This window comes from Mustelus asterias, chromosome 8 (genome assembly GCF_964213995.1).
Source record: "Mustelus asterias chromosome 8, sMusAst1.hap1.1, whole genome shotgun sequence".
NCBI lineage: Eukaryota > Metazoa > Chordata > Chondrichthyes > Carcharhiniformes > Triakidae > Mustelus > Mustelus asterias.
In genome coordinates, this window is record NC_135808.1 from 110101615 (window position 1) to 110127855 (window position 26241).

Genomic DNA, 26241 nt, shown 5'->3' on the forward strand with positions numbered 1-26241 from the left:
TGAACACATTCCCCATTTGGGCACTTAATCATTTCCAGGTCAAGTGGTAATAATTAAATGACTTAGTTTGTACATGCCAACAAATGAAGAACAATCCTATTACAAGGGTAAAGAAAATGCCACTTCCATGAACAGACTGTTGACATCATTGATTAGTGCTAGTCAGTCAGTGCTGAGATTGGCTATATTCGCACAGAACCTTCTCAATTCCTTTCACAGAACCTCGGCTTAGCGTGGATTTTATCTGTTAGAGCATGTTGGTGAGAGCCAGATGTAGCAGAAGGATTTGTGTGCCTAACACCTCGGATTCCAACCAGTCTACACCCATTATACAGTACATCCTTGCCTCTGATAAGCATTATGATTAGGTTCTGATTTTTGTATTCACAGTGGGGGCTGCTCAAACAAAAAGCATGCAGCAAAAGAGTGACCAAGTGAGCATCGCCACTTCATCAGCTCGAGATAAATGCTGCCTCACTTTCAATTGATCCTCATAGAGGAAAGGTGTTGATTTGCTCTTTTAGGTTAAAGTTAGAAGGTAATTAAAGAAAAGGAACTGATTAACATGAGCCTTGAGGACAGTTAGAATCTGTCAGCGCAATAATGGAGATTTCAGAGAAAAAAAATGACTTGCATTTATAAAGCACTTTTCCTGATCCCTGGACATCCCAGAGTGCTTTACTGTCAATGAATTGCTTTTGAAATGTAGTCACTGTTGTAATGTAGAAAAATGGCTAATAGCAAAATATGACTGTGGATCACACCAAGACAGATGCCAAGATCACTTTTGGTTACTGCATGAGTGCCCTATCTGAGGAAAGAACAAAAAGTTAAGTGTTCTTGAATGGCAAGAAATACTTGAGTTTCAAAGATGGGAGCAGGAGTTGGCCACTCTTGAGCCTGCTCCGCTTTTCAATAAGATTGTGGCTGATCTGATTGGGGTGTCAACTCCACTTCTCTGCCTGACTCCAGAGTGTTATAGTCATAGCGACACCCTTGTCAATCCAAAATCAAACTCAGCCTTGACTATATGGAATGATAATGTGGAGATGCTGGCGTGTGGGGTAAACACAGTAAGAAGTCTCACAACACCAGGTTAAAGTCGTTTGTCGACAATGGATGAATGAACACCGCTCAACAATCACCAGGCAAGAGTGTTCTCTTCCTGTTGGGGAACACTTCAGCGATCATGGGCATTCGGCCTCTGATCTTCGAGTAAGCATTCTCCAAGGCTGCCTTCACGACACACGACAACGCAGAGTCGCTGAGCAGAGACTGATAGCCAAGTTCCGCACGCATGAGGATGGCCTCAACTGGGATCTTGGGTTCATGTCACACTATCTGTAACCCCCACAACTTGCCTGGGCTTGCAAAATCTCACTAACTGTCCTGGCTGGAGACAATACACATCTCTTTAACCTATGCTTAACCCTCTCTCCACTCACATTGTCTGTACCTTTAAGACTTGATTACCTGTAAAAACTCGCATTCCTACCATTATTTTGTAAATTGAGTTTGTGTCTTTATATGCCCTGTTTGTGAACAGAATTCCCACTCACCTGATGAAGGGGCAACGCTCCGAAAGCTAGTGGCTTGTGCTACCAAATAAACCTGTTGGACTTTAACCTGGTGTTGTGAGACTTCTTACTGTATATGTAATGACTCAGCCTCTTCTGGTTTCTGGGGTAGAGAATTCCAAAACTAATGATCCTCAAAGAGGAACTTCCCCCCCATCTGTCTTAAATTGTCTGTACTTGCTTAAAACCTGCCATCTTTTAACTTTTACCAATTTGAAGGAAGGGTTTCTCTCTTCACAGATACAGTTAGACCTGCTGATTATTCCACATTTCCAGCAACCGACTCAAGAACAGCTTCTTCTCTGCTGCCATCAGACATTTGAATGGACCTACCTCGCATTAAGCTGATCTTTCTCTACACCCTCGCTATGACTATAACACTACATTCTGCACTGTCTCCTTTCCTTCTCCCCTGTGTACTCTATGAACTGTATGTTTTGTCTGTATAACACGCAATAAACAATACTTTTCACTGTATACCAATAAGTGACAATAATAAATAATATCAAATTGTCTGCATAATGCGTAAGAAACAATACTTTTCACTGTATCCCAATACATGTGACAATAATAAATCAAATAAAAAGAGCTAAGGACTAAGTAGGAGAGTTTCACTGTTTTCAGCCACACCCTTATCAAACCCCTCCCACACTGGAGAGGACAGAAGTGCCAGGAGTCACCCAGGAGGTGAACTTATTTTGAATAAATGTGTTCCAAAAATCGAGAGATTTTCTCCTTTGATGAAAGATGGGAGAAGGTTCAGATCGAGAAATCGAGGAGATAATTCAGGAGATGGATTACATCCCCGGACACTTCCACCTGGAATTGAATTTGAATTTCGAGCCTCTCCAGCCGGAGAGGCAGCGGCGGAGAGACGCCAAGCTGAAGCGGGACAGCTTGCAGCTGGAGGCGGAGGAGGGCGCTCAGCGCTTCGCTGTGCGCAACCTGCTGGGGGTCTTCGCCTTCTACCTGGAGGAGTACCAGGCGGCCGAGGAGATCTTCTCCAGCGTGTGCCGGGAGGAGCCCGGCAACCTCAACGCCTGGGCCAACCTAGGCTACGTGTACGACCGGCTGCAAGAGGAGGCTCGCGCCGGCGACTGCGTGGAGCGGCTGTCCCAGCTGATGGGCTTGAAGCAAGGGCAGGAGGAGCAGGCTGAGTCGCTCCGGGCAGCCAGGTGCCTGGCTGAACATGCCTATGCCAGCGCCTTCGACGTGGGGCTGCAGAGCGAGGAGGAGCACGCCGAAAAGCTGAGCACAGCTATCGGGCTCTATGACAAAGCCTTACTCTTTGGAAAGAACAAGGTGAGGGGCAGAGGCGTCCTTTACAACTCACACAGCAAAGTGTTTTATCACTCTTAAATGCCCCCTGAAACTGACAAGCAAGCCTACTCTTATTTTTATTTTTGCACTTCGAAGATCTGGCTTTTCATCTTGTTTTCCCACCCAACCCACTAGGACCTATCACATTCCTCAGGCTATCAAAAAAATGCTGGCAAATCTCAGCAGTGTTGATGTGGAGATGCCGGTGTTGGACTGGGGTAAATACAGTAAGAGTTTTAACAACACCAGGTTAAAGTCCAATAGGTTTATTTGGTAGCAAATGTCATTCGCTTTTGGAGCGCTGCTCCTTCGTCAGATGGAATGGAAATCTGATTTCCACTCCATCTGAGGAAGGAGCAGCACTCCGAAAGCTAATGGCATTTGCTACCAAATAAACCTGTTGGACTTTAACCTGGTGTTGTTAAAACTCTTACAATCTCAGTAGGTCAGGCAACATCTGTAGAGGAAGCATAGGACCAACGTTTGGAGCCTGAGTTTGATTTGATTTATTATTGTCACATGTATTAGTATACAATGAAAAGTATTGTTTCTTGCGCGCTATACAGCCAAAGCATACCGTTCATAGAGAAGGGAACAAGAGAGTGCAGAATGTAGTGTTACAGTCATAGCTAGGGTGTAGAGAAAGGTAAACTTAATGCAAGGTAGGTCCATTCAAACATCTGATGGCAGCAGGGAAGAAGCTGTTCTTGAGTCGGTTGGTACGTGACCTCAGACTTTTGTATCTTTTTCCCGACGGAAGAAGGTGGAAGAGAGTATGTCCGGGGTGCGTGGGGACCGTAATTATGCTGGCTGCTTTGCTGAGGCAGCGGGAAGTGTAGACAGAGTCAATGGATGGGAGGCTGGTTTGTGTGATGGATTGGGCTACATTCACGACCTTTTGTAGTTTCTTGTGGTCTTGGGCAGAACAGGAACCATACCAAGCTGCGATACAACTAGAAAGAATGCTTTCTATAGTGGATCTGTAAAAGTTGGTGAGAATCATAGCTGACGTGCCAAATTTCCTTAGTCATCTGAGAACATAGAGACACTAGTGGGCTCTGTTAACTATAGTGGTCGGCATAGTATCAGAAGATCGTTGCTCAGAGCTCTGACTCGAAACATTGGCTCTATTTTCTCTCCACAGATGCTGTCAGACCTGCTGAGATTTTCCAACCTTTTCTGTTTTTGTTTCAGATTCCATCATCCACAGTATTTTGCTTTTTCCCTCAGGTTATCCTTTCACACTCTGCACCTTTATTTTCTGCCATTTACACATTTCGATCTCTTAATGGACACTCTTAGCATCATTCTCAGCCTTTATCATAACCATTGTCCTTTTGCCTATATCAATTACGGCCTCCCCCCCCCCCCCCCCCCAAACCTCACAGTATAAATCTTGTCTGATTTTCCTTGTCTTTAGCTCTGGTGAAGGGTCCTCCTAACTCTAAACGTTGGCTCTATTCTCTCTCCACAGATGCTGTCAGACTTGCTGGGATTTTCCAGCATTTTCTGTTTTTGTTTCAGATTCCAACATCTGCAGTATTTTGCCTTTAGCAAGCCACTCAGTTCAAGAGCAATTAGGGATGGGCAACCAATGCTGACCCAGCCAGGCAGTGATGTCCACATCCCATGAATGAATTTTTAAAAATAGAGTTTTTAAACAACAATCCATAATAGTTTCAGCATCACCATAATTGAGCCCAGCTTTCAATTCCAGATTTCATTAATTGAATTTAACCTCCCCCCACAACAAGCTGTCTTGAGTTTTCAGTTTGAAAGCATGCATTTCAGCACAGTCACCACAGACCAAATAGCCTCCTTCCGCACTGTAATTTTCTATGATTTGTATTTCTTTTTCATAGGTAACTTCAGAAGAAAAAAGGAGTTGGTATTTCACAATGGCTACTATGTTTATTAGGTAAGAGAACCTGTTGTAATTATCAGCATTAGATCAATCATCGTATCTCACTTGAAGAGAACCCAATAGTATTGCATAACACAATGGATTTCCACTGGAATGTCACTTTCCACAAATAACTGTGTGTCACTCGGACGGCTTATTCCTTATGTAAAAGTAAGTAAAGTTGCTATAGTCCCAGGTGACCATAGGTTCAATTTGGCTTCGTGTCACTGTGCGGAGTTTGCATGTTCTCCCCGTGTCTGCGTGGGTTCCATCCAGATGCTCCGGTTTCCTACCACAGTCCAAAGATGTGTGGATTAGGTAGATTAGCCATGATAAATTGCCCCTTAGTGTCAAGGGGATTAAGAGGGTAAATACTGGGGTTACAGGGATAGGACTTGGGTGGGATTGTTGTTGGTGCAGGCTTGATGGACCAAACGGCCTCCTTCTGCACTGTAGATTCTAAGATTCTATTGGGGGAAGGGGGGATCTCATCTGGAATCTAAACATCGACATGAACTTGTTGGGCTGAATGGCGTGTTTCTGTGCTGTAAATACTGTGTAATTGGCACACTGTAACTGCCCATATTGGACTGGACTGGCTAACATGTTGGAAGGGTGGGGAGAAGTCAATGGAGCAGGACTCTCTCTCTCTCTCTCCTTGACCCACATCCCAATTGACTTACATTGGCCACATTCTGTCCCCTGAAGAATTAAATTTAAAATCCATGTCCTCATCACCAAATCCCACCACCACCTTTCTGAATCTCTCTGCCTCGCCTTTATAAACCATCTCAAAATCCAACTCTTCAGTAAACTTTCAATCACCCTATTTAGTTCCTCCCTTCCTGATTGGGCATCTGCATCCCATTTCTAAAGCATTTTGCAACACTTCTTTATCATTTATGGAGGTTTTAAAGGTAAGTAAATACTGCTGTTCATAACTTTACCATGAATTATATGGCAGTAGCCAGCATGTTGGATTGTTTGAATTAGTTTAATTGCATATTTCTTGCCCCCCCCCCCCCCCTCAGTTTTAAAAGTTTAAGTTGCTACACAGCAATATTGATAAGTTAAAGCCACAGGACATTATATGAATCTTGTATAGTTATTATGTTCATAATAATCACAAGCATGTTTCTAAAATCATTGTAAAAACTCGAGTGAGTTTCTGCACTGGGATATCAACATTTCCACTGCTGTTTATTCTTGGTGGAACCTGGGCTAGTTTTCTTTTGAGATGATTGTTGTTTCATTTAATCCAAGACGGAAAGAATTAACTTGCCCTTTTTTTCCCCTTTTCCTCTGGTAGACTGGATGGAATATTAATGAACAAGGACCCCTCTGCTTGTAGGCGCCTATCATTTTTCAACAGATCATTGCTATTACTGCGGGAGGTTCTCAAGTCTGACAGCACTCAATATAGAGGTAGTGTAAGAGGTGGTGAATCTTTCTCTCTTGAATTGTCAGAAATATAAATGGAGGATCGGCTCAATCCCATATTCTACCTGTACGGACTTAGTTTTTCTGCATTGTTACTGCTTCTAATGAATTAGAGAGACCACACAAAAAAAAATTGGTATTGTGAATCTCTTTAAATATTACTTCTGTGAGCTTGCATTTTTCTGTGTTGCATCATTCATCTGCAACTAATTAGACCAGGAGATGTAACAATGGTGGAATATGACTTTTAGTGACTTTTTACTGAAACAATGCAAAGATGTTTGAGGCTGCAGAGTTTTGGCTTTTGGGGTAAATAATGAAGATATGGTGGACAAGTCAATGAAGAGGTGCCGGATCTGAGACCAAAAGAACTCTGCTGACCAAGACCAGGAAGAGATAGTTGGAATTTCTTGAGCACCTAATGAGAAATCATGACTTAGAAAGTTTGATCTTGATGAGCAAAATCAAAGATAAAAGAGTCTCACAAACTGGATGACTGTACCATCAACGAAGATGATCCATACATCCAGAACAAGATTAACATGGAGATCCGAGGTCACTAATGTTCTCTTAGGGCATAGTAGCTGAGAAGGGAGAGGAACAGAAGTAACCCATTTAATCCCTCGAGCCTGTTGTACCATTCAGTGAGATCATTGCTGATCTGTGATCCAACTCAATATACCTGCCTTTGCCTCATATCCTTTAATACCTTTGGTTAACAAATATTTCCCAATCCCACTTTTAATATTAACAGTTAATCTAGCATCAGTTGCCACTTGAAGAAGACTGTTTCAAACTTCTACCATGATTCCTATGTAGAATTGTTTCCTAATTGTACTCCTGAAATGCCTGTCTTTCATTTTTAGGTTATGCCCCCAGTCCTATATGCTTCCCAACCAATGGAAATAGATTCTCTCTATCTTTTTTCAATGTCTTGATCAAATCATGCCCTGATCTTCTAAATTCTAAGGAATATAACCCGAGTTTGTGTAATCTCTCCTCATAATTTAACCCTTGTTATCTATGTTGCACTCCCTCCAAGGCCAGTAAATCATACCGAAGGTTCGGTGTGGTGCCCAGAACTGTTCACACTACTCCAGGTGTGGTCTAACCAGGGCTTTGCATAGCTGAAGCATGGCTTTGACCCCATGTTCTAGATACAAAGGACAGCAGTGTGTTAGCCTTTATGATTATTTTCTGTGTCTATCCATAACATTTTAATGATCCCTGTACCCAAACCCCCAAGGGTCCCTTTGGACCAACTTTCTTAGGATGTGGGCAATTTATTTAAAAGCACAATAAATCACTTTTGCACAGCTATGCACATGCAGTAATTTAAAGGAGGGGACTTGTGCTGGGCCAGCATGGAGATTTTCGGGTTGCTACACAGCTTAGAGAGCACATTGCTTTGGGCTGCTACTATTCCTATCTTTTTCCCATTTAGAGAATACCCTGTTCTATTCTTTTTAGGTCCAAAGTGGATGACTTCATTTGTCCACATTGCCACAGTTTGCCTAAATTGCTATTTGCCGTAGTTTTGCCCATTTACTTAACCTACCAATATCTCTTTGTAATTTTATACTTCCATCTACTATGCTGCCTGTCTTTGTGTCATCAACAAACTTGTCTATTTAACTTTCTATCCCATCGTCTAGGTCATAAATCAATTTACAGTGGCAGGACTAGAGCTGTCATTAGTTAGGATGTCCAAATTGCTGAATGTGAGAGTTGATCACACCACAACCAGAGAAATTGAACATCTGGGGCTCGACTTAACAGTGCAAGCAAATGTGTATTTTGTTAACCAATCTTACCGAAATTAACAGCAGCAAGACTAAGAAAGAAGTGCAAATTACAGTGGGTGAATTCAATGTGAAATCAAATAGAGCAAGAGAAATAAAGAGAGTGAAAGAAAGATTGAATTAAGAAAGAGACAGTAAAAATAGACTGGAAAAATATTTATATTTCTAAAATTCTCCACTAATTAAAACTTGAAGGAATGAAATTCCACACTTGCATTTGTTCATTTTCAGGGATTCTGACTGGCAGCAGTTAATACTTAGATGGGAATGGACAAGGGCTAACATTTTGTGATCAGTTTAGTTTGTGTCTGATGCGCAAAGACAGCAACTTCATGATATTCAATGTATATTCATGGTGAGGTAGACCTTGAAAAAATTTCAGGAAGTTAATGGAAGAGGGGTGCATCAGGACAGCAACTTTTGGATTTCCATGTTTAATCCCACATCTGTTGTTGCGTGACGTTACCCTAGCTTTGTATGTAAATAATAGTGCACCATTAAACTCATTATTATTTTGAGGACAAAGGATGGGCCAATGCATTTGTGCAACTGTAAAAATATATAACTTGTGTATTACTATTAGTAATCTAAATAACTGTGGACAGTGTAACAACATATGTAAAATCTGAGAACTGTTTCGACTGCAACTTCAGCCACTCGGCATTAGCCGTGTTATCATTTTGTTTTCTCTTTTCCCAGCTCTTGCCTGGTGTTACTTGGGGATGATGCTTGAGCGGGCAGACTCTTTCCCCAGCACACCAATGGCGATTCATGATTGTGGATACTCTGGGACTGATCCACTCGACTGTTATGGACAGGTGAGGTTCTGTTATTTGGCTTTAGCCATGCTTGGGAATAATAACATCCCATTGTTCCGGGAGATTCCAATAACCAACTTATTGATTGGAATGGGGAAGGAGTAAACAGAGAAAAGGGAGTACAATTTATAAGATATGGACAGGACTCCTTTCCCATGTAGTCCAGTCACATGCCTACAAAGGAAGAGATGTTGCTAAATCTAGCTAGGGAACATAATCCGGTAGATAAATGAATGTGGGTCACCTCCTCAGGTATGCTACCCATGGTATATAAGCTACAACCTCAGCGTCATCTACAAATGTGGCAAGGAACTGTACCTGGCTTATGCTCTCTCCAGAGCCGCCTTAACCACCACAGATCAGGCAGATCACGAGGAAGACATAGACATTATGGCAATAGAGGTGCTGTCCTCAAATAGGCCTTATAGACATCACAGGGAGGCAACTACACAACATCATCATGACAGGATGGCCAGAATTCTCAAAGAGAGCTTCCCCTTGAACTCCGGACATTCTTCGCCGTCAGAGATGAACTGAACATACAGTATGGACTGATACTGCTAGGCCAGTGATTTGTCATTGCTACTGCTCTCCAGAGATACCACACACAACTGCATCAAGGGCACCCTGGTTTGAAAGCAACCAGATGCAGGGCCAAGGAATCGCTGTACTGGCTCTTCATGTACGCAGACATGGCAAGGGAAGTCTCCAGATGTGCACTGTGCAATGCACTCAAGCTGCATCAAGCAAAATAAAAGCTGCATTTACACGAGATCCTGAACCACCCGTGGTCATTCACATCTTCAAGTGGAATGGTAAACAACATTTTGTCTTAGTTGATTGGTATTCTGGGTGGTTTGAATTTAACTACCTGCCAAACATGACGAGTAAGACAGTCATCATTAAACCTAAGAGACACATAGCCACACATGACGCCCCAAGGAACTCAATACAGACAACGCTCGCCAATTCCTCTCCGCTGAACTTCACAACTTTACACACACACATGGGACTTTGAGCATATCATGAGCAACCCCCTGGGGTGGGGGAGGAAAAAGAGAGAGAGACGCAATGGGCTCCGCACTAGTTGCTACATCTTAATCTGCACCTCTATCCACACACACATTTTTATTTATATATATGTATGTATGTATGTAAGTAGTTATACCGTGTCAGTTTGCTTAATTGTGTACCACACAAATAGTCTGTATATAATTTTCTATGGTTATGTCACCGGGTGTCCCAACTAAAGGAGAAAGATGTAAACTGAGTGTTCACATGAGAACATGATGATGTGGCTACAAAACAGGTCACATGGTGGGAGGATGAGAGTTATCCCTGGGAGTGTGGGCAGAGCACAAGTGTTGTACGTGGCGGTTGAGCTCAGGGATAAACTATCTTTTGTTGGAAGTCCTTGTTGGTGATTTTGGGAGCCCACAACATTCAACAGTTACCATTTTTATTTGGCTGCACCTGCCCTGTTTCACTGGGTGTTTCTGATGTCCAGCAGATGCCAAGAGCTGGATACGGGTGAGTAAATGTTTAGGGAGCTGGCAGAATAGTTCCTTACTTTAGTTCCTGCCCGCGCTACCCCAAGGTAAGCTGAAGAGAATTGCCCTATTCCCTCTTTGGTTCTTGCCTAATATTTTTTAGCACAGCCATGCTGAAGTGCTTTTGCCACTCACTGGCTCAATTACTAATAGCTCTTAAAGGTAAGAAATGAACTTGTGACAGAGACAAAAGACAATGGCATTGGTTTTCCCAATATTTGGCCGGAAGAAACTTTTGATCATGCTATGCTGGACAAGCAGTGACAAATCATGAACAGTTTTAAAAGTATCTAAGCTTTGTATAATCACACATCTTCCATTACGTTCTTTCTTTCTGTGATGTTACCACCAAAATTAGTGTGTTGGTGATGTAGTTAAAGGGAGTTCTGCAACCTCTGAAGTTTATGAAATACCATCTAGTGGTAGTAATGTGCATCTAGAATCATAGAATCTCTACAATGCAGAAGGAGGCTATTTGGCACTTCAAGTCTGTACAGTCTCTCTGACAAGTCCTCTTCCCCGCCCTATTCCCATAACCCCACACCTTTACCCCGCTAATGCATCTAACCTAGACAACTTTGGACATTAAGGGGCAATTTACCATGGCCAATTCGTCTAACCTGCACACCTTTTGGACTGTGGGAGGAAACCGGAGCACCCGAAAGAAACCCACACAGGCACTGGGAGAATGTGCAAATTCCACATAGTGACCCAAGGTCGGTATTGAACCTTGGTCCTTGGCATTGTGAGGCAGCAGTGCTATCCATCGTGCCACCCTACCAGTATCCAAATGTGAAAGGCAACTTTAGAATGGGAAAATGCTGTTGAGATGCCACCTATAGAAATGGCAGAATGTTGTCTTTACAAAATACGTAACTAATGTAACGTAATATAGATATATACCTTTGTGATTCACAAGTTGAATCACGCAAGGTATCAGCCACGGCTCAGTTGGCAGGACTCTCACCCTGTAAGTTAGAAGGTTGTGCTGGGTTCAAGTCCTACTCCAGGACTTGAGCACAAAAATCTAGGCTGACATTCCAGTGTCGTACTGAGGGTGCGCTTCCCCATTGGAGTTGGCATATTTTGGATGAGATGCTAAAGCAAGAAACCATCTGCACACTCAGGTGGATGGGAAAGATTCCATTGCACTATTTTGAAGAAGAATTATCCCCCGTTCCTGGCCAGCATTTATCCCTCAATCAGAGCATTAAACAGTTTGCTGTGTACAAATTGGCTCCAGCCGTTAAGTTTTAAGTTTATTTATTAGTGGCACAAGTAGGCTTACATTAACACTGCAATGAAGTTACTGTGAAGATTCCCTAGTCGCCACACTCCAGCACCTGTTCGGGTACACTGAGGGAGAATTTAGCATGGCCAATGCACCTAACCAGCACATCTTTGGACTGTAGGAGGAAACTGGAGCATCCGGCAGAAACCCATGCATAAGAACATAAGAACATAAGAAATAGGAGCAGGGGTAGGCCATCTAGCCCCTCGAGCCTGCCCCGCCATTCAATAAGATCATGGCTGATCTGAAGTGGATCAGTTCCACTTACCCGCCTGATCCCTATAACCCTTACTGATCAGGGATCCATCTATCCGTGTTTAAACATATTCAACGAGGTAGCCTCCACCACTTCAGTGGGCAGAGAATTCCAGAGATTCACCACTCTCTGAGAGAAGAAGTTCCTTCTCAACTCTGTCCTAAACTGACCCCCCTTTATTTTGAGGCTGTGCCCTCTAGTTCTAGCTTCCTTTCTAAGTGGAAAGAATCTCTCCACCTCTACCCTATCCAGCCTCTTCATTATCTTATAGGTCTCTATAAGATCCCCCCTCAGCCTTCTAAATTCCAACGAATACAAACCCAATCTGCTCAGTCTCTCCTCATAATCAACACCCCCCATCTCTGGTATCAACCTGGTGAACCTTCTCTGCACTCCCTCCAAGGCCAATATATCCTTCCGCAAATAAGGGGACCAATACTGCACACAGTATTCCAGCTGCGGCCTCACCAATGCCCTGTACAGATGCAGCAAGACATCTCTGCTTTTATATTCTATCCCCCTTGCGATATAGGCCAACATCCCATTTGCCTTCTTGATCACCTGTTGCACCTGCAGACTGGGTTTTTGCACCTCATGCACAAGGACCCCCAGGTCCCTTTGCACAGTAGCATGTTGTAATTATTAATCCCCATGCAGACATGGGGACAGCGTGCAGACTCCGCACAGAGTGTGACCCAAGCCAGGAATTGAACACGAGTCCCTGGCGCTGTGAGGCAGCCGTGCTAATCACTGTGCCACCCACTACATTACAACAGTGGTTATCCTTCAAAATATACTTCACGTATATGTACTATGTGTAAATGAAAGGTGTTGTATAAACCAAGTCCTTTTTTCTCTTCTCCTATTCCAGCTTGATATCCAACTTTGTTGTTTTTCAGGTCAGAGATCTGTGGAAAGTAACTATATACGAACTTGTAAAATGCACATATTTAATATTCCTCTCTCCAATTAATTTTCTAGGCTATTGAAACGGCAAAAACAGATCCCTTCATCCTGAATCGGCTTGCCAAAGTTTTTCATTTCCTCGGCAAACAAGACATGGCAATTGGTATCTGTAACATGGCCTTGAATATTCTTCCAGACCCAGGAACAAACTGGCAAGCTTACAGCACAAGGGCGAAGGTATCTTATTCCTGACAATTGTTGTCACTACCCACAATGTGAAACTGTTTGCTTGTGTAGGTGCATTAGTGGGTGCATGTGGATGTCCAAGCCAGGAAAGGGCACTCTTGTACACATAACAAGAAATAGGAACAGATGTAAACCATACAGCTCCTTGAGCCTGCTCCACCATTCAGTAGGATCATGGTTAATCATTGGCCTTTCCTCCAGTTTCCTGCCCTTTTCCCACATCCCTTGATTCCCTAAGAGGCCAAAGACTTGTCTATCTTAATTTAAATACATTCAGTAATGGAGCATCCACAACCATCTGGGATAGAGAATTCGAGAAGCTTCGCAACCCTTTGGTTGAAGAAATTTCTCTTCATCTCTGTCCTAAAGAATCGGCCCTGTTCCTGAGAATATCCTTCAATATTTTAGATTCCCCAGCCAGGAACAACTTCTGTCTCCTGGTGAGTGGATGTTTGTCTGTGGGCTGGATAGCCTTCTCCCTGCCTAGGGGCAGACCTGAAGAGCTACCTGCTATGGCCTTGAGAAGGGAGCCAGCACCTAAAGAAACAAGAAACAGACTTTTTCTTCTAGTCTTCAGTGAAGATGGACTTTGATATGCAGTACTCTGATGGACTGTCAGGGAATGGTAGGATGTGGATTCATGCCCTGAATGGTGAGATCCTTGCTTTGATCATGCTGTCAGGAGAGGATGGATGGTGAACTATACTGCCAAGAACTAGGAGGAATATATTTTCTCTATTATTTGTAGCAGGGCGACAGATAAATTTGAGGTGACTTTGGCTAAAATCATCGAGCAGAAGAAAATATGTTAAAGCTAACTAGATTCATTGCTTATTGATGGGAGGGGGTTTTCAAAGTAGGTCAGATTTAATAACAACAATTTGAATGGACGTAGTTCCTTCCAAGTAGAAAAATATCCATAGGAATATCACAAAGGTGTAGTCAGGAAAACTGGAGACCAAAACCCAGGAGGAAATACTAAAGAGGTGACCAAACACTTGGTGAAAAGGTGGGTTATAAGGAAGGTCCTAAAGCATGAGTGGGAGGTGGACAGGGAGAAGAGTTTGGGGGCGGGAAGGGAGGGCATCGATAATAAAGACATGGTTGCCAATGGTGGGGATGCACAAGAAGGCACAAGAGGGGACTGTGTTTATAAGATTAGATTTTATTTATAGGGACTGTGTTTACAGCAATGTGGATGACTCTTAAATGACATAGTCAGCCATTTGGTTGTATCAGACTGCTACAAAGTCTATAAACAGGACAAAATCAGATGGATCAACCGAGGCAACAAAAATGACAACGACAAACCCAGCCCTGTCGATCCTGCAAAGCCCTCCTTACTAACATCTGAGGGTTTGTGCCAAAATTGAGAGAGCAATCCCGCAGACTAGTCAAGCAGCGGCCTGACACAGTCATACTCACAGAATCATCCCTCACATATAATGTCCCAGATATCACCATCCACAGGTATGTCCCGCCCCTCTGACAGGACAGACCCAGCAGAGGTGGTGACCTTCTGGAATTGCCCTTGGAGTTGCCAACATAGACTCTGGATCCCACTAAGTGCATTTTGGGATGGGCAATAAAAATTACAGCCTTGCCAACAATACCCACATCCTGTGAAAGAATAAAAAATGGCCACGAGGAGGTTACAGATGGGATGTGAGATCCTGAAGGGATTGAAACACAACATTGAGAATGTTTAAATTGTAGATGTCGGAATAGAAGCCAATGTAGATTGGCAATGACAGGAGTGATGGGTGAACAGGACTTAAACTGGATAGGATAAGGGCAGCATGATTTGTAGTTTAGAGCATGGGGGATTTAATCCAATCTCAGAAGAAGAAATAGCCCTCTTAATGCATTACACAATTGACATTTTATGTATGATTTTCTTTCCCAAGATTTGTATAAAACTGTACACTCGAGGCCTTGAGCGTGTCAAGATGGGTCAGAGTGGAGTGCCAGACAGACAGCTACTAACTAAAGCAAAAGCTGATTTGGATTTAATACTGTCTGTGTGCCCCTGCCTAAAAACGTACCTGGATATGGGACAGGTGAGTACTGTGTGACTGAACTTCGTGTAAGGTTTTTTCAGTCAAGTAGCATAGTGGTTATGTTACTGGACCTCTCCTCAACCGTCCCTGGGTATGGCCTGAATCACTGGTAGTACAGACCACCAAAGGTGGTGGCACCATGATATAAAGTCAAGAGAGTGTGGTCCTGGGAATCTAAAACGTTTGGCTTCGGACCTCATGAATTCTCATGGTATCTGGTCAGACATGGGTAGGGAAACCCTCTGTTAATTACTACTTGCCATTCTCCCTCAGCTGATGAATCAATACTCTTCTATGTTCATAACCACTTGGAAGAAGCAGTGAGGAAAGCAAGGGCATGGTACGTAGTCTAACTGGAGAACGTCAATGCCCATCACCAAGAAAGGTAACAGCACTACTGAATGGGCTAAATCTTGAAGGACATGGCTGCCAAACGGGCTCTCTGGCAAGTTGGGAGAAACCAATAAGAGGGAAGAACTTACTTGACCTATTTCAAATGCATCTGTCCATGACTCTGTTGGGAGGGGTAATCACCACACAGTCCTTGTGGAGACTAAGTCACATTTTCACACTGTAGACACCCAGCATCATATTGTATGGCACTAACACTATGCTGAATGGAATAGATTCAGAAACGATCCAACAGCTCAAACCTGGGCATCTATGAGGTTCCACAGGCAAAGGTGTGGTGGTGATGTCACTGCACTGGCAATCCATAGGCTCAAGTTAATGATTTTATGACATGGGTTCAAATCCCACTGCGGCAGCTGGTGAAATTTAATTCTAATTAATAAATCTAGAATTAAAAGCTAGTCTCTATACTGATGACCATGAAACCATTGTTATAGAACATAGAACATAGAACAGTACAGCACAGAACAGGCCCTTCAGCCCACGATGTTGTGCTGAGCTTTGTCTGAAACCCAGATCAAGCTATTTCCTCCCTATCATCCCGAAGTACTCCATGTGCCTATCCAATAGCTTCTTAAATGTTCCTAAAGTTTCTGACTCCACTATCCCTGCAGGCAGAACATTCCACACCCCAACCACTCTCTGAGTAAAAAACCTACCTTGGACATCCTTCCTATATCTCCCACCATGAACCCTATAGTTATGCCCCCTAGTTACCACTCCATTCACCCGAGGAAATAGTCTTTGAACGTTCACTCTATCTATCCCCCTCATCATCTTATAAACCTCTATCAAGTCTCCTCTCAACCTCCTCTGCTCCAAAGAGAAAAGCCCAAGTTCCCTCAACCTTTCCTCATAAGACCTACCCTCCAAACCAGGCAGCATCCTGGTAAATCTCCTTTGCACTCTTTCCATTGTCTCCACATCCTTCTTGTAGTGAGGTGACCAGAACTGCACACAATATTCCAAATGTGGTCTCACCAAGGTCCTGTACAGTTGCAGCATAACCCCACGGCTCTTAAACTCCAACCCCCTGTTAATGAACTCCAACACACTATAGGCCTTCTTCACGGCTCTATCCACTTGAGTGGCAACCTTCAGAGATCTATGGATATGAACCCCAAGATCTCTCTGTTCCTCCACATTCTTCAGAACCCTATCTTTGACCCTGTAATCCACATTTAAATTTGTCCTACCAAAATGAATCACCTCATTGTTGATTGTTGTAAAAACCAATCTGGTCACTAATGTCCTTCAGGGAGGAATATCTGGTGTCCTTACCTAGTATGGCCCATGTGTAACTCCTGATGCACAGCAGTGTGGTTGATTCCTAAATACCCTCTGAAAAACAATCTACGCAGCTGTATGAAGCTGGATGGACCACCCGTCATCGACCCAGGCACCAGAAGTGATAATGGCTCAGCCATTGCCGATTTCTCCTTACTAACATGTGGGGACTTCTGCGAAAATTGGGAGAGTTGTCCCACAGACAAGTTAAGTCAGACTCATACCTTCCAGACAATCCCCCAGACACCATCGTCACTATCCCTGGGTATGTCCTGTCCCACTGGCAGGACAGACCCAGCGCTTGAGAGGGAGTTGCCCTGGGAGTGTTGAACATCAACTCTGGGCTCCATGAAGTCTCATGGCACAAGGTCAAACATGGGCATGGAAACCACTTGCTAATTATCATCTAGGGGCTGCCTTCTGCTGACAAATCAGTACTGCTCCATGTTGAACATCACTTGAATGAAGCACTGAGGATGGTAAGGGCACAGAATTTATGCTAGGTGGGGGGCGTTCACCAAATGTGGCTCGCTAGCACTAGTACTGACTGAGCTGACCAAATCCTAAAGAACATAGCAGCTAGACTGGGTCTGCAGCAAGTGGTGAGGGAACCAAGAAGAGAGAAAAACATTCTTGACCTCATCCTCACCAATCTACCTGTCACAAATGCATTTGTTCATGACAGGATTGACTGGAGTGATCATTGCCCATTTCTTTTGGAGATGAAGTCCTGTATTTGCAGTGTTCAGCATCATTCATGTCTCCTCAGATACTACAATAGTCGGTGCCCATATGAAGCAAGACCCGGACAACATTCAGGCTTGCACTGATAAATGGCAAATAACATCTTCACCGTGCAAGTACCAGGCTTCGCCCACAAGAGAGAATTGAATATATTGCGGAAAAATTCTGCTTCAGAACTAGTCTCCAGCCAAGCTGTTCCATTACAGCTATAATACTGGACAATGTGGAAAATTAGGAATGACCTGTCCACAAAAGAACAGGACAAACCCAATCTGGCCAACCACCATCCCATCAGTCAACTCTCCACCATCTGTAAAGTGATAGAAGGTATCATCAACAATACCATCAAAAGGCACTGACTCCATAATAATCTGCTCACCAATGCTGAGTTTGGATTCTGCCAGGGCATCTGTTTTGAAGTCAATGGGATATAGAATTCAGTGGGTTATAAAAATGTGTTCAACCTGAACATATCCTGTTCCCACTGGTCAGGGAAGGTTAGATTTGGTGCTTTAGAATCACTAATGTTGAAAGCCATTAATGTCATGATAGAAAATGGCTTGGAAACTGGCCACCCAGTAGCTCAATATGTTGATATATTTAATATATAGTCAGCAGGGATATTTGCTGTACATTGAACAGATGACTAAAACTGTTAAAGCCCTTGTAGCTTATGATCTTCTCCAGATGTGTAGATTTGATTATAGTCTTGTAATGTGCTGCCACCCATCCACCATTCCATTGTCCCCTGTGGAATAGTGTTATGGTTGAGGTCAGAAACTCCAAAGTGTTTTATGAAGCCCGCCTAATCATAAGTTTTGTATCTTGAATTTGGCTAGGATAAGCATGAGCTGTTCCACTTCAGGTGTGATTCAAAAGACCCACTCGGGAGCTTTAATCAAACAAAGGTTATTTTAAGCATATAGTTAACATGTATAGTAAGAAAATTAGCCTGAACTTTTATCAATTACAAAGAAGAAACAGAACAACCATTATAATGTATAACCCTTAATGAATACATACAAGCTGTCCAAATGAAACCAACCTCCATAAGCAACCCCTTTTATAACAGGTTGAACATAGCACAGACTAAGGGTCACGTGATACTGTGATTGAGGCCTTTAGTTGAATTCTGTAGTCAAATGCTCTTGCCACTCAGAACAGTTTGAAGACAAGACAGCTTCCCAAAACACCAGAGGGAGACTCTGGTCCAGCCCTCCAACAACAGCAGATTTTCAGCTAACAACAGGGAGAGAGGGAAAGCACTTTTTAGCTTGCTGACCCTTCTAAAAGTAAAAACTCAAACCGGAATCCCTGTCACCTGACCTGCCCAGTTTTTTTTTCTCCTCCCAACAATGACATCACCCAAGGCTGTGAACATGAATTTAAAAACACTCTTAAAGGTACACTAACATCACAATGGTAACTGTGTTCTGTATTGTCGACAGGTCTGTTACTACATGGGTGTTGATGCTGTGCAGGAGCTTCAGCTGGTGGATGAAAGTGCACTCAACAATGCTTTAGTTTTCTTTGCCAAAGCCATGGAGTACGACTTGGGAGACACGCTGCCTGAGATCCAACTCCTGAGAGGGAAGTGTTTACAGGTCAAAGGTGAGGAACACAACGCAGTTGAGTGCTTCAAGCAGGCAATTGAACTCGATGATGTAGGCTCCCAGTACTCTGAGGCTTTCCGCTGCCTCATCGAGTCACTACTATCACTGTTCATCCAGGGAAAATCCAGTGAGGAAACAGTTATCCGTGAGGTGGAAATATGGGTGGAAAAGGCTGAAGCAAAGTATCGAATCGAGAGAGTCATGCAGGAACTGCGCTCCATTTGTCGAATCCACATGCCAAAGATTTTAAAACTCTCCAGAGCAATGATCGTAGCCGGGAAGCTGCAAATAGTCAAGTTATTGTTAGAAACAATGAACCCTGATCATGCCTGAATCAACAAGAGGCCCGTTCAGGAACAAGTTGTGTGAAGACCCTCGCCACTCTGTCTGTAAAAAAAATCCACTGTCAACAAACCTTACCTTTTGTGCCTCTTGGCATATCTTCAGATAGAACAAACTTCGGATGGTCTGAGGCCAAACTGCAATCTGATCTCATGTTTTCACCATCATTTTGCCTGTCTGTTGGCTAAACTGCAAAAGGTGTACTTGGTATAAAGTAACCAATGGATGGTGATGTCAGAATTTGTTTGGACTACGGTTCTTTAAAACAGCAGCTTCTAAACTCACGGTCACTAACAGAAGGACAAGGGCAGCAGATACATGGCAACACCATCACCTACAATTTTCTTTCCAAGCCACACAACATCCTGATTTGGAACAAAATTGCCGTTCCTTCACTGTTGCTGGGTCAAAACCTTGGAATTCTCTCACTCACAGCACTGTGGGTGTACCTACACCACATGGACTGCAGCAGTTCAAGAAGACAATTCACCACCACCTTCTGAAGGGTAATTAGGGGTGGGCAATAAATGCTGGCCTAGACAATGATGCCCACATCCCATGAACAAATATGGAGAAAGAGATTTGTTCACCTTATAGCACACTTGCAAGCATCTTCATGTTGCATCATGCACACAATTGCTGTTTTTCAGACTACTCCATTGTCAAGGAATGAACAATATGACTGAGAAGGCCAACTTCCTTAGAGTGTCAGCTGTCCGCCGTCTCTTGAGGCCTTTCTGGTTTTCCAGAATTCCCTTGTGGAAAAATTGAGACGTGTAAAACCTCAGGGAAATGCTAAATCCCATCAAGGGCTCTTCCAGGCCTGACATAGAATGGGGTAATTTAAGAATAAAGTACAACAATCTACTTTGCCCAGCTATGTGACTCCATTTCAACGTCAATCGAACACCTCCAACTAAATCAGACATTTCACACACCAGCCACCTTTGTGGGCTTTCTGAGGGAAATTACCAATTCAGAATGAATTTGTGCTGAGCATTGAGCATTGAACTAAGTCTAATATTAGCATTGAGCATTGAACTAAGTCTAATATTAAAAAACACAGCATTTATTGGGTTAATTTACTAGTGTGTACTAGAATCAAGCTTGAGGAAACAACCTGATAGCATCTATGTTACCCAAGGTATTCCGTGTAATGTTAATTTAAGAACAAGCCAAGATTTGTCTGCTTCTCATATTTGCAGTAATGGGAACCATAATTCCTCACCAAAATATCAATTTTCTATTGAGGAACATAAAGCCATATTACAACATGATAGTACATTTCGCTATAAACTACTGCATTTTAGTCACTTGGAAATAAAAATAAGGAAAGATGTAAAATGGCTGCCATTTTGCTATCATTTGACATACACTATTGTTCAAAGTGAAAATGACCCTCCATAAAGTCTGAGACTACCCCTTGGTCCTTTCTGGTACTCGCCCTACCATACATTACCAAATTAGCTTTTTCAATGTGCTTGGCACAGCTTCTCTGTAAAATTACAATGGGGCACAAAATTAGAATGGGGGGGAGGGGCGGCGGGTTGGCATTTGTCTACTGGAACCTTTACAACGGTCTGAAAAAGGCTGAAGACTTGCAGCAGCAGGCTGGCCGGGGTGGCAGGTAAGTATTAAAGAAGTAGAAAGACTGAGCAGACAGTCTATGTTGCCTGTAATAAGTGCCTCGTGAAATATTGTGGTGCTTTCAAAGCATATATTCAAATGGAAAAAAAAAATGGAGAAAGGCAGTGGCAGAAAAGAACACAACATTTTAAGTGTCTATTTGAAGAGAGATGGTGGAGACGCTGTTTGCTGCCTCTAAACTGCAGATCATTGCTGGAAAAAGTTGAATAATCTGGCAGTGACAGGTAAGGTAAGACGAGGTAAGTACCATTGAAATAGTCTCACTACCAACATCCCTAATTAAACTCTGAATGTAGATCTAGGAAACACAGGCTCGAACTAAAGGAGGACACTTTTAACACAAATATCAGGATATCCCTCTTCGCACAAATTGTGGTCAATATTTGGATTAAACTTCCAGATAGATTTTCTGCTGGTGCTGTTTGTAGCTGCTACACATGCCAGGAAATCTGCTGTCATGGAATGTCTTGTGCCATCCTTACACATCCACTGCTGCTCAACTGTAACTGCTCTGTGATGCCCATCATTCAACCACACCGAGTCCGACTACTCTTTCTGCTGCTCTCCACTTTACCCTCTAAGAGAGATCTTTGTGGCTTTTCAGCTCTGATCAAATGGCCAAAATACTGACATTTTCTCGATGTCACTTTTCAGAGTTCTTTTTGCTCTTGTAATTTCAAGTACCTCTTTATTTGTCTTATTAGACCATGTGTCTTGCTTCCATATTTATAAGATCTCTATTTTCTTTCACAGATCTTCACTTACTGTCCACATTTCTGAGGCACACGAGAAAGTGATTAGAATGTAGCATCTTACGAGTACTTTTCTTTTTACAAGCCTCAGTTCTATTATTTTTAACATCCTTCAACTTCATGAGATCATGAGACCAAAATACGTAGGAGCAAAAGTGGATCATTCAGCCCATTGAGTCTTCTCCATCATTCAATGAGATCATAACTGATCTGATGTGATAATCCTCAACTGCTTTATCCCCATAATCCTTGATTCCCTTACTGATTAAAAATCTGACTATCTCAGCCTTAAACATACTCAATAACCCAGCCACTACAGTCTTCTATTGTATAGAATTCCCCAGATTCACTATCCTCTGAGAGAAGAAATTCCTCCTCATCTCTGTGTTGAATGGCGACCCCTTACTCTGAGATTATGTCCTCTGGTCCTAGACATTTCCACAAGGGGAAACAACCTCTCAGCATCTACCCTGCCAAGCCCCCGAAAATTCTAAATGTCTCTATAAGGCCACCTCTCATTCTTCTAAACTCAAATGAGTACAGGCCCAAACTACTCAACCTCTCTTCATACCTGGGATCAACACAGTGGACCTTCTCCGAACTGCCTCCAATGCCAGTATATCTTTCAATAGATAAGGGAACCAAAACTGTTCACAGTATTCCAGATGTGGTCTAACTAGTGCTTTGTAAAGTTTCAGCAAGACTTCCCTATTATTATTTTCCATTCCCTTTGAAATAAAGGCTCACATTCTATTTACCTTCCCAATTACCTGCTGAACTTGCATGCTAGCCTTTGGTGATGTATGCATGAGGAACCCCAAATCCCTCTGTACTGCAGCATTCGCTTTTAAATAAAATTCAGTTCCTTTATTATTCCTACCAAAGTGCATAACTTCACATTCTCCTACATTATATTCCATCTGCCAAATTTTTGCCCACTCACTTAACCTCTGACTATATCCCTCTACATTCTGTGAGTCATCCTCACTATTTGCCTTCCCACCTATTTTTGTGTCATCCACAAATTTGGCAATAGTACATTCACTTCCCTCATCCAAGTCATTAATATATATTGTACATAATTATGGCCCCAGCACTGATCCCTGTGGACTAGTTACAGGTTGCCATCCTGAAAAAACCTGTTACTCCAGCTCTCTGTCTTCTGTTAGTTAGTCCAACGCCAGCATCTCCACATTCTGTTAGTTAGCCAGTCCTCTATCCTTGCTAATATACGACTCAGAACATCATGGGCTCTTATTAAGTAGCCTTTTGTGCAGTATCAATTTTCTTTGGAAATCCAAGTATATTCCATATACTGGTTTCCCTGTATCTCTCCTCTCCACCACCTCAAAAGAATTCTAATAAATTTGACAGACATGATTTCTCTTCATGAAGCCATGTTGTCTCTGCTTGATAACATTGTGTATTTTTAAATGCTCTGCTATCACGTGCTTTATTATGGACTATAACATTTTCCCAATGATAGATGTTAAACTAACTGGTCTATAGTTTCTTGGGGTTTTTTTTCTTGGTTTTTGCAATTTTCCATTCCTCTGCGACTTTTCCAGAATTTAATGATTATTGGAAGATTATTACCAGTATATCCACTGTCTCTGTAGCTGCTTCCTTTAATATCCTAGGATACAACCCATCAGGTCCATGGGACTTAACACCTTTAGTCCCATTCGTTTTCCTAGTACTTTTTCTCTGGTGATAATTATCATATTTATTCTCCATCCGCATCCCCCATCCGCAACCTTTTGCACCTTGATTTTTAGTATTTTTGGAGTGTCTTCTACCATGAAGACTGACGTTAAATATTTATTTAACTCCTCTGCCATTTCCTGGTTCCCTATTATTATATTCCCAGTTTCATTTGCTAGGGTGCCTATGTTCACTTTGGTTTCTCTCTTCCTTTTTATATTTTAAAATAAGTTCTTACTGTCCAATTGTATATTACTTGCTCGTTTACTCCCATTGTTAATCTTTTCCTGCTTTATTATTTCTTGGTCATCTTTTGTTGGTTTTAAAATGTTCCCATTCTGGCTTACCACTAATTTTTGCCACATTATATGTTTTTTTCAGTTCAATACTATCCTTAACTTCCTTGGTTAACCATGGTTGATATATCCACTTTCTAGAATCATTCTTCTTCCTCACTGAGATATATCTTTGTTGTGAGTCATGAACAATTTTATAAACATCTGCTGATCAAATCTCCTTTCTGCTAAACTCTTTTCCCAGTCCATTCCAGCCAATGCTGCCATAATTCCTTTGTAATTATTCTTATTTAAGTTTAGCACGGTTGTTTCTGACCCACGTTTTTCACTCTCAAACTGAATGCTAAATTCTACCATGTTATAAACTTCACAAAATTACTTCTGGCTATCTCTATCATTTCAACTTTCCCAGCACATCTACCATCATTTGTTATCATTTGTTCTAAATAGACAAGGGGTGGGACAGTGTTTAGCACTGCTGCTTCACAGCGCCAGGGACCTATGTTCAATTTCTGGCTTGGGTGACTAACTGTGGAGTTTGCACATTCTCCCGATGTCTGCATGGGTTTTCTCCAGGTACTCCAGTTTCCTCCTACAAGTCCGAAAGATGTGCTGGTTAGGTGGATTGACTATGCTAAATTCTCGCTCGGTGTACCTGAACAGGTATTGGAGCATGGCTAGGGGATTTTCACAGTAACTTCATTGCAGTGTTAATGTAAGCCTACTTGTGACACTAATAAATAAAAGTAACTTTTCCACTTTTTCGTGTGACACCATCCACTTCAACCTTCACTCTGGTTTCTTCCAATGTATTCCTTCTAACTCCCATGGTTTTTGTCTTTTTTGTGTTCATAGTCAATCCACATTCTAAACTTTTAGATTTTATTTGATCTGTGATATTTTGTAGTTTCTCTTCTGATTCTGCCAATGTTGCCAGCATACCACAAGTTCGTTATGCTCTTGCCTCCAAGCACATCTAATTATTTGCATATTTGCTCTATGTACAGATTGAATAATGTTGATGATGGTACACACCCTTTTCCTCCTCACTTCATTTAAAACATATCTGATTGTCCATTTTCTAGCCTGATGCTCACTATTTGGTCCCAGAATAGGCGCTGGATGAATCTCGCATCATTAAACTTATCATAGAATCCCTACAGTGCAGAAGGGGACTATTCAGACCATGAAGTCTGCACTCACTCTCCGACAGAGCATCTTACCCAGGCCCACCCCCCCCCCCCCCCCCCCCCCCCCCCGCCGAACTCCAAGCATTTACCCCACTAATCCCCCTAACCTACACATATTGGGACATTAACGGGCAATTTATTTATTCATAAAAACACTATAAAAATTTCAAAATGGCCATCACACTCAGTGCAATAATATTCAGGTTCTCCACATACATCATGTTACACTCTGAGATGCTTTAATACAGTCCAAGATACATTACAGACATTTCAAAATGTTCATTACAAATGGTGCAAAGGTATTGAAGTTGTGTACATAGATCAAGTTGCACTCCAAGGTACTTCCATACAATTGTACTACATCTAATTCAGAATCTGTTATGCTTTAATGGGTCAATTATTCACACGCATTACACTACGCTTCGATTAAACCTTTGAGAAAACAAAACTCTGCCATAAGGTCTAAACTTCTTTTGCATATTTCCCTTAAAAAGGAAATTACGTTTCCCTGGCTTTCCTTCAAGCTACAGGCTGTTTTCCAAAAGAAAATCCTCGACGTGTGCATTGGGTAAGAATTGAGGGTTTGCCTCCCTTTGAAACACCACTCAGAATTTGATGACTTCTAACAAAAAAAATCACTTTGCAAATGTTGCACCGGAACTTTTCGAAATATGTTTTTGGAAATATTTCACTCAGTTTGGTGCTGAATCGAGTGGAAATGTGTGATCTGCTGGCACCGTACCAGCTTCACTCAGCAGAAATCAAACCCAGTTCTGATGGAAAGTCAGTGACTTGAAGAGTTGGATCTTTTTCTCTCCCTTGGTGCTGAGTAGTTGCAGCAGTTTCTGGTTTTAAATCAGTGTTTCTGTAAGGGGGGAAAAAAACACAAAATAGCTGCTTTGTTTTTGAGAATAATTGATAGTGAAACATGCTGTGGAAAGGGGGTGAAGTATTTTTCATTCTTCTTGCAGAGTAAAGGGGATTGTGAAAGTTGAGCACAGTTGTGAGCTGGAGAAGCGAGTCCGCACTTTCTGAGCCCAGCGCCGAGCCGTCACCGCCGCTGCAACATGCGCAGTACACACACTG

General features: G+C 42.4%; 1 protein-coding gene across 1 annotated transcript; it reads left to right on the forward strand.

Moving 5' to 3' along the window:
* Nucleotides 1-2225: 2225 nt before the first annotated feature.
* ttc22 (tetratricopeptide repeat domain 22) lies at nucleotides 2226-20592 on the forward strand. Its single transcript, XM_078218718.1, has 7 exons — nucleotides 2226-2879; nucleotides 4760-4815; nucleotides 6110-6225; nucleotides 8742-8860; nucleotides 12939-13100; nucleotides 15017-15169; nucleotides 19060-20592. Exons 1-7 carry the CDS (start codon nucleotides 2325-2327, stop codon nucleotides 19555-19557), a joined length of 1659 nt encoding a protein of 552 aa, XP_078074844.1. The 5' UTR covers nucleotides 2226-2324; the 3' UTR covers nucleotides 19558-20592.
* The last annotated feature ends 5649 nt before the right edge of the window (nucleotides 20593-26241 follow it).

Coding starts and splice junctions, on each gene's coding strand:
- ttc22 (XM_078218718.1), top strand. CDS start 2,325: ATGGGAGAAGGTTCAGATCGAGAAATCGAGGAGATAATTCAGGAGATG. Junction 6,226..8,741: donor TGACAGCACTCAATATAGAG/GTAGTGTAAGAG, acceptor CTCTTTTCCCAG/CTCTTGCCTGGTGTTACTTG. Junction 8,861..12,938: donor CACTCGACTGTTATGGACAG/GTGAGGTTCTGT, acceptor TTAATTTTCTAG/GCTATTGAAACGGCAAAAAC.